At 38.5% G+C, this 9,399-nt stretch overlaps 1 protein-coding gene across 1 annotated transcript; it reads left to right on the top strand.

Annotated features, from left to right (window-relative positions):
• Window positions 160–4,634, top strand: LOC104772286. The gene is made up of 13 exons (XM_010496916.1): window positions 160–355; window positions 809–919; window positions 1,014–1,071; window positions 1,166–1,241; window positions 1,681–1,866; window positions 1,946–2,056; window positions 2,234–2,392; window positions 2,485–2,643; window positions 2,746–2,861; window positions 3,294–3,369; window positions 3,809–3,994; window positions 4,074–4,184; window positions 4,362–4,634. Exons 1-13 carry the CDS (start codon window positions 160–162, stop codon window positions 4,632–4,634), a joined length of 1,818 nt encoding a protein of 605 aa, XP_010495218.1.

Raw genomic sequence — 9,399 nt, 5'->3', positions numbered from 1 at the left:
TTACTCTTTGGAAGTATGTACATATTGCTACACACCATAGTCTTCCTAGGATGTATACTCCATTATGAACAACATAATTCGCATCAGATTGGTTAAGATTCTTGGATTACTTGCAATTAAGTAATCTTTATGCATCATTCAGTTGTTTTCTTTTCATTAATGGTGAGTGTGCATCTTCTGAGTACCACTATAATTCACATGTCTTATGGTCAGGCTCTTGTAGAAGAGAGCATCTGGCAATCACTGGAGGATGATATCATTCCATCATTAAATTCTGGCAAGTCAAACTGGCTGGAGTTACAGTCAAAGCTTCTGCCAAAGAAATACAAAGAATCAAATGTTTGTGTCGCTGGAGGTATGAAGGTTGTTGTTAGCTGCATTTGCTGTTTACCTCAATCACACACAATATTCTTTACAATTATCCTGCATATAACTTATATTGAAATCTGAAGGCAAAAATAAGGCAATCTCGTCGATCTAAAATAAGCACAGCTATGTCCAAAATCTGTTTTGCCTTGTGGTGCCAGCAGCAGGATATTTCAATTTAATCTACGGTCTTGATTTGACTATTTGAAATGAATATCTTTGAAACGACTAGCTTTGGTACTTTTGCATGGAGATATGGAAGAGTGAGAGAGAGGGAGTATCATGTTTCTTTATTTGTGACATCATAGTATCTGTAAATGTTATCACTTGAAAGGAAGGGAAAATTTCTTTTGGATCTGATATTCTGGTGTAGCATCTCTGAACTTTTTTGTATTTGTGGATTCTTACTTGCTTGTTTTTCATTGTTTTCCATTGTTTTCAGAGTCAGTGAAAGTGGATCTGGAGTTTAGGAATCCATTGCTAATATCTACTTCCATAACAAGCGTGTCTCTCATCTGTGAACTTTCCGCAAATTCTGATGACGTAAAATTAGGTATGCTGTTTCTGTTATTTGATGTTCACTTTAATTTTTTACATCCTTCATTTTGTATATGCGAAACTTATCTCCACATTTGGACTTTGTTAAGTAAATAATGAGCCAAGTAGCTCAAGCTTGGGTCCTGAGAGTTCCACAGGACATAATCAGTAAGCAGCTAATCTCCGAAGTCTGGTTTCTGTCAATTTTTTTACTTGTATATTTGAATGATAAACTGTGCCATCTATGTCAACAATACCACAGGGTTACAACCTCTGGTGTTTCTTCTTTCACTTCGTCTGAAGTGGATTTCACATTAGGTGGAGGCGAGAAAAAATTGGTTAGTCTGCTAAATTAGATACTAGTATTATAATATTTAAAATTTTCCTCTACCTGAAGTTTTCCATCTTGTGTATATAGTAAACAATGTTCTTTAAAGTCTTGGTGTTTCACTTGTAGTTGGTCTTTACTCTACTTTATCAAAATTTTGAATTGCATGTGTTTTCATTTCAGAAGAAAATTATGAAATAATTGCTTGGTCAAATTGTGCTAAGAAACTAATTAACAAGTCGTACTCTATTATTGCCAAGTTATTGAAAATTTGAGACTATGGCCTCATTGCTACTAACCTTGATTGAACACACAATGTTGAATTTCCTTGATCTTTTGTAAATTTTGATTATTATATCTTCCTTTTGCTTACTGTATCTCCTTGGCGAAGTTCTGAGGATTTATGTAGCTTGTTACGCCTTACTTATGGTTTTGATTTTTTCTTGTAGGTGAGACTCACTGTTACCCCTGGTGAAGAAGGTATTCTCAAAATTGTCGGTGTAAGGTGGGAGTTGTCTGGCTCCATCGTAGGTGTGCATTACTTCCAGTCTGTGCCTGTAAAGGCAAAAAATGCCAAAGGAAGAAGGAAAAACAAACTTACACCCACTGATGCCTTGAAATTTTTAGTCATCAAGGTGCAAATTTTTCCTCCATAATTTTTTTTTTTTAATGATTTGTTGCGACCTCTTAAGTTTAGAAATTTGGAATGTGCAGAGTCTACCCAGGCTTGAGGGTTCAATTGATCATCTGCCTGAGAAATTGTATGCTGGAGATCTACGTTATCTTGTTTTAGAGTTGAGAAATAAGTCAGAATCCCCAATAAAGGTAGTTTTCTTTTACTGATCAACCGTTTTGTTCTGCAATTGTGTGGCTGTTATCTATGAATTTGGTTTGTTGTCTGGTTTATCATATTTATTATTCTTGCTTGATGATTAGATAATGTGATGCGCTAAATATCCATTGGCTTATTCTTGTGCTAACAAAGTCCGTCTGTCATTGCAGAATCTTAAAATGAAAATTAGCCATCCAAGATTTGTAAGTCCTGGAAACTATAAAGAAGAGCTGACAACCAAATTTCCAGATTGCTTAAAGAAGGGCGATGAACAAAATATTCTTCAGCCTGAAACAAATAGAACAAGTAGTGTATTTGCATTTCCAAAGGTCTGTGGCAAACCTTCTCCTCAAGCCACAAAGGCGAATGTGCATTTGAGGTTATTCTAACTAACATTGTTTTGAATGCTGATCTCATTCAGGATGTATCACTGCAAGGAGACGGATCTTTAAGGTGGCCTCTTTGGCTTCGAGCTGCCACCCCAGGAACGATATATTTGTATTTTACAATATACTATGAGATGGAAAATGTATCAAGCATCATGAAATACCGCACCCTAAGGATGCATTATAATTTGCAGGTGAATTTTGTAGGCCGCATTTTTAAGAATTTGATTATGGTATTGGCAGATCTGCATTGGCTAACAAGTCTAATCATTTCTATATCGTACATTTTCTTCTAGGTTTTACCCTCTCTACAGACCTCGTTTGAAATCACCCCCTCTCCATCAAGATTGCAAGAATTTCTTGTGCGTATGGATATCGTGAACCGTGCGAATTCAGATTNTCTGATATTCTGGTGTAGCATCTCTGAACTTTTTTGTATTTGTGGATTCTTACTTGCTTGTTTTTCATTGTTTTCCATTGTTTTCAGAGTCAGTGAAAGTGGATCTGGAGTTTAGGAATCCATTGCTAATTTCTACTTCCATAACAAGCGTGTCTCTCATCTGTGAACTTTCCGCAAATTCTGATGACGTAAAATTAGGTATGCTGTTTCTGTTATTTGATGTTCACTTTAATTTTTTACATCCTTCATTTTGTATATGCGAAACTTATCTCCACATTTGGACTTTGTTAAGTAAATAATGAGCCAAGTAGCTCAAGCTTGGGTCCTGAGAGTTCCACAGGACATAATCAGTAAGCAGCTAATCTCCGAAGTCTGGTTTCTGTCAATTTTTTTACTTGTATATTTGAATGATAAACTGTGCCATCTATGTCAACAATACCACAGGGTTACAACCTCTGGTGTTTCTTCTTTCACTTCGTCTGAAGTGGATTTCACATTAGGTGGAGGCGAGAAAAAATTGGTTAGTCTGCTAAATTAGATACTAGTATTATAATATTTAAAATTTTCCTCTACCTGAAGTTTTCCATCTTGTGTATATAGTAAACAATGTTCTTTAAAGTCTTGGTGTTTCACTTGTAGTTGGTCTTTACTCTACTTTATCAAAATTTTGAATTGCATGTGTTTTCATTTCAGAAGAAAATTATGAAATAATTGCTTGGTCAAAATGTGCTAAGAAACTAATTAACAAGTCGTACTCTATTATTGCCAAGTTATTGAAAATTTGAGACTATGGCCTCATTGCTACTAACCTTGATTGAACACACAATGTTGAATTTCCTTGATCTTTTGTAAATTTTGATTATTATATCTTCCTTTTGCTTACTGTATCTCCTTGGCGAAGTTCTGAGGATTTATGTAGCTTGTTACGCCTTACTTATGGTTTTGATTTTTTCTTGTAGGTGAGACTCACTGTTACCCCTGGTGAAGAAGGTATTCTCAAAATTGTCGGTGTAAGGTGGGAGTTGTCTGGCTCCATCGTAGGTGTGCATTACTTCCAGTCTGTGCCTGTAAAGGCAAAAACTGCCAAAGGAAGAAGGAAAAACAAACTTACACCCACTGATGCCTTGAAATTTTTAGTCATCAAGGTGCAAATTTTTCCTCCATAATTTTTTTTTTTTAATGATTTGTTGCGACCTCTTAAGTTTAGAAATTTGGAATGTGCAGAGTCTACCCAGGCTTGAGGGTTCAATTGATCATCTGCCTGAGAAATTGTATGCTGGAGATCTACGTTATCTTGTTTTAGAGTTGAGAAATAAGTCAGAATCCCCAATAAAGGTAGTTTTCTTTTACTGATCAACCGTTTTGTTCTGCAATTGTGTGGCTGTTGTCTATGAATTTGGTTTGTTGTCTGGTTTATCATATTTATTATTCTTGCTTGATGATTAGATAATGTGATGCGCTAAATATCCACTGGCTTATTCTTGTGCTAACAAAGTCTGTCTGTCCTTGCAGAATCTTAAAATGAAAATTAGCCATCCAAGATTTGTAAGTCCTGGAAACTATAAAGAAGAGCTGACAACCAAATTTCCAGATTGNAGTTCCACAAAGGTCCAAATCCAGCCATTATCCACAACCGAGATCCCGCTGCAGATATCAGTTTTCTCTCCAGGTATCTACGATCTCTCTTCATATAAACTTAACTGGGAGCTTTCTGAGCATGGAAGTGCATCAACAGGGATATGTCAAGGATATCCTTATTACCTTACTGTTCTTCAGTCTGAGTAAGCTTTTCTAGATCTCTCTAATGGCTGGATGTGTCCAATATTAAAGCATGAGAGTATTCTATTATGATGTGCCATTGTCCTCTTGTGTATTCATTTTGATGGTTTATGTATACGTCTGAATTTTCAAATTTTGATTGTAGTAACTTACTACTAGTAAGTTTGTTGTCAAGAAATTGTTTTTGTAGGAAAAAGATGAATTTTATTTGATGCTAAAAGGGAAAACAAAAAAAGATGTATCTTTTGTGGAATAAAAAGGCTACAGAGAGTCAGAGACTATCCTGGCCTATTTAAGTTTTATAAATTTTATTTACTGAGCTGAGTTCATTTATTTCGTTTATGGAATATGTGATTTATAAAAGATTAAAAATTGAGAAATTAAAAATGCATAAGAAAACTGGATTTGATGGAGGATAAAATGATATTGGTGGGTGCCGAATTATTATTTAAGGGTTCACTAATTATCGTGAATTTAAACAAAGTCGGATGTTTAACNTTCTTCCATGGAAAGCTCACCTCCTTTCATATGGTCAGGTTTAAGTTCCACAAAGGTCCAAATCCAGCCATTATCCACAACCGAGATCCCGCTGCAGATATCAGTTTTCTCTCCAGGTATCTACGATCTCTCTTCATATAAACTTAACTGGGAGCTTTCTGAGCATGGAAGTGCATCAACAGGGATATGTCAAGGATATCCTTATTACCTTACTGTTCTTCAGTCTGAGTAAGCTTTTCTAGATCTCTCTAATGGCTGGATGTGTCCAATATTAAAGCATGAGAGTATTCTATTATGATGTGCCATTGTCCTCTTGTGTATTCATTTTGATGGTTTATGTATACGTCTGAATTTTCAAATTTTGATTGTAGTAACTTACTACTAGTAAGTTTGTTGTCAAGAAATTGTTTTTGTAGGAAAAAGATGAATTTTATTTGATGCTAAAAGGGAAAACAAAAAAAGATGTATCTTTTGTGGAATAAAAAGGCTACAGAGAGTCAGAGACTATCCTGGCCTATTTAAGTTTTATAAATTTTATTTACTGAGCTGAGTTCATTTATTTCGTTTATGGAATATGTGATTTATAAAAGATTAAAATTTGAGAAATCATCAAAAATGCATAAGAAAACTGGATTTGATGGAGGATAAAATGATATTGGTGGATGCCGAATTATTATTATTAGTGATAATAAATACATATACATTATTAACAAAATAAACAAGATATAGTATTAGTAAAAATAAAAAAGAGAAAAAAGAGAGAGAGAGGCGACGGCGATGGCGAGAAGACTTTAGGGTTTCGACCCAACAATGAGATGGTTTCGGGGTTTTCCGGGGATACGGTTCTGGGTGATTCTTTATGGTGGAGATTGGTTCCTGTTGGATTGGATTACGGAGTTATTGCGGGAGATTGGGAGGATCTGGATTCTTGGAGAGGGTTGGGTCGATATGATTTCGGATGGTGTCGGATCTGGCTTTAGTTTCTTTGTGATTATGTTCGGATTTAGTCGATTTGTACGATTCTGGTTTGATTTGGTGACATCGGGTGTGTTGTGGGTTGATGGGGTTCCGTTTTTGGTAAGTGGGATCCTCCTTTGTTTTCTCTCATCAATGGAGGACGGATGTGAAGGGGGTTTTCGAGATCGGATATCTCGATATCTTTTTTGGTTTTACGGGAAGGCTTCTGTCAGGGGATTTTCATATCGGATTTCTGAGCCGGATTGTTTGCGATTTGGTCTCAGTGACGAGATGGTGTTGCGATATGGTGTTAATTGGCTTGATTTGCATGGATTGTCGAAGGAGTATATAACAAGGGGTCGGGTTGTACAGTTTGTTCACCAGCAAGTTTTTTGGTTTTCTCATTGTTTCTCTTGGGTTTTCGTCTTTCTCTCTGTCAATTTAACTATGTCGCAGAGTAGTTTGGTTTCTAAGGGGAAACAGATTGCGGAGATGCCTCTCAAACGAAAAATCAAGGTTCCTCATTTCGATAACTCCGCTTTGATCGAAGGGTATGCGAAGACAGTTATCGGTCGATGCTTCAACCCTAGGGTACAAGACATGAAGGCTTTGCTCCTGCTCTTTCCCCGTATTTGGCAGTTGGAGGGCAAGGTGGTTGGTGCGGATTTGGGACTTGGGAAGTTCCAGTTCGATTTTGATAATGAGGAGGATATTGCGGGGGTCCTCAAGATGGAACCGTTTCATTTCGATCATTGGATGGTGGCTCTTGTTCGTTGGAAGCCGTCGGTCGATCCTCTGTATCCATCTGCTCTCACTTTCTGGGTGCGTGTCTTGGGGGTTCCGCTTCAATTCTGGGCTGATCCCACGTTTAGAAGCATCGGTGAAGATCTGGGGGAAGTCCAAGAGGTGGATATCGATGGAGGCCGCGTAAGGGTGGTGATCAATGGCTTCAAGCCTCTGTGTTTTGAGTCTGAGATCGAGTTTGGTAATGGGGATCAAACGGTCATCTCCTTGCGGTATGAGCGCTTGTTTGGTTACTGTCGTCGGTGCTTCAGCCTGTGTCATCATGAAGATTTCTGTGGACAAGGCACTGGAGGGGCTGTGGTTTCTTCTATTTCCTCTCTTTCTTCAGGGGAAGGTGCTGGTGATGGCCGGTTTCATAGTTACAGAGGTGCGGTTGCTGGCGGGAGAGCCTGGCAGGATGTTCAAGAGGATACACGACATGGAGGGGGGCGTTCTCGGGTTACCGGGGAATCTTCTCGGCAGGGTTCACAAAGGCAGGAGACCAGGCAGCATCCGGGAGGGCAGAGGGGTCGTTCTAGGTCCTCACAGGGGGACTCTTATAGACCTCGCCGTTGTGCTGAACCTTCCCGGGTGACTGAGCATAAGGAAGTTGCTCCGGTTGTCTCTCCTCCACGAGAGTGTACTGTAGAGGTGGAACCGGTGGTCAAAGAATCCTCCCCGGGTTTCATTGTGGTGGAGCAGGTCCAGAAGAAAGTTAGGAAAGCTCTCTTTCAAGAAGAGACCATGGAGCAGGATGTTGTTGCTGGAGGTCGTCCGCAGGCTGCGGGAATGGTGGAACAGATATCTGTACAGGGTGATGATGGGGTTCTGAGTGACGGTGGGGATACTAAGATGGGGGAGGTCGCTGTGTCTGTTCCGGTGAGCGGGTCTCCTGGGTCGAGGGTGGTGGAAGACACAGTAGCTGAGGAAAAGGAGGTTTTCGGGGTTGAAGCCGAGGTGACGGCTGAGCATAAGGAGGAGGGTTTGGAGTCGGATGTGATGGTGGAGGATGATGTCAATTTGATTGCTGAGGAGGCATCAAACCTGGATGAGGTTACGCGTGGTACGGGCGTATGTTTGACAAAATCCGGTGCTGCAGAGTTCCCTTCAGAGGAAGCTTCGGCTGCGGTAGGCTCTGTTTCGATAACCACGACGATTCCTTCCACAGGTGCGGATGAGCAAATGGAGACTGAGGAGGGAAAAGAAGTGAAAGGAGAGAAGGTGGCTAAGGTCAAGGGGGGTCTGCTAAAGGGGGGAGGTTCCAAGAAGTTGAATGTTTATCTCCGTACTCCACAGAGGAAGCCTGCAGCTAAGAATTCGGACCAAGGGGGTGATGGACACAACCCGAAGAACCAGGACAAGGGGAAGGGTGCGGCGGGTGGTGGTAAACCACCAAAACAGATTGGTTGATAGATGAAGGTTCTGAGCTGGAATTGCCAAGGCCTGGGTAACAAGGCAACTATTGGACATTTTAGGGATCTTTGGTTTCAGCACCGTCCGGATTTCTTGTTTCTTTCTGAAACAAAGCAGTCTTTTTCTTTCATGGAATGTTTTGTAGGCCATTTTGGCTATTTAAATTTAATAAATGTTGATCCTGTTGGTTGTAGTGGTGGATTGGCACTTTTTTATAATATAGATGATTTTGATGTTTCTATTCTTTTTAAGTCTGATCGATTGATTGATATTGAGGCAGTTTACAAAGGCAATTTATTTAATTTAACATTTATTTATGGGGATCCAGTACCAAAAAATAGGGATTTAGTTTGGGAACGGTTAACAAGAATGGGGATATCTCGTAGCTCCCCATGGTTTGTCATTGGGGATTTTAATGAGTTGACTGGTAACCATGAGAAACGAGGGGATAAGCTTCGTCCTGCGGCATCTTTCCGGTCTTTTAATTGTATGATCTAGGGCTGGGCAAAATAACCGATAACCAAATAACCGACCGAAACCGAACCGAAAAAAACCAAACCGAACCGAACCGAAATTCTTCAAATACCCGAATGGTTAGTAAAAATCTATATCCAAACTAACTGAAACCGAACCGAACCGAACCGACAATTAAATGGTTAACCGAAATATCCGAAAACCTAGAAGATATCAAATATTATATACTTAATATTATGCAAAACTATAAAATAAACTTAAAATATAAATTATTTCTAGATTCAAAACAATTAAATATTTTAAATAATCAATATATGTAAATGTTATTATTTTGAATTTACAAAGTTAAATACTATTTTGTAAAATTGAATCCATATTTTTCCCTTTTTTGTATTTTTGTTATTGTATATTTGGTTAATTTTGGTTATATTCGGTTAGTTTTGGTTATATTTGGTTTATTTGGTTAATGTTAATATAATTTATGTTAGTTATGGTTATTTATTTAAATAACCAAACCGAAACCGAACCGAAAGAAACCGAACCGAACCGAACCGAAATTTCAAAAATATCCAAATGGTTACTATATTACTATATCCAAAATAACCGAAACCGAATACAACCGAACCGAAACCGAATGGTTAACCGA

The sequence above is a fragment of the Camelina sativa genome, chromosome 20, assembly GCF_000633955.1.
Source record: "Camelina sativa cultivar DH55 chromosome 20, Cs, whole genome shotgun sequence".
In the NCBI taxonomy this organism is placed as follows: Eukaryota; Viridiplantae; Streptophyta; class Magnoliopsida; order Brassicales; family Brassicaceae; genus Camelina; species Camelina sativa.
The sequence above is the reverse complement of the archived record's forward strand: the minus strand, read 5'-3'. Positions and strand labels throughout refer to the sequence as shown.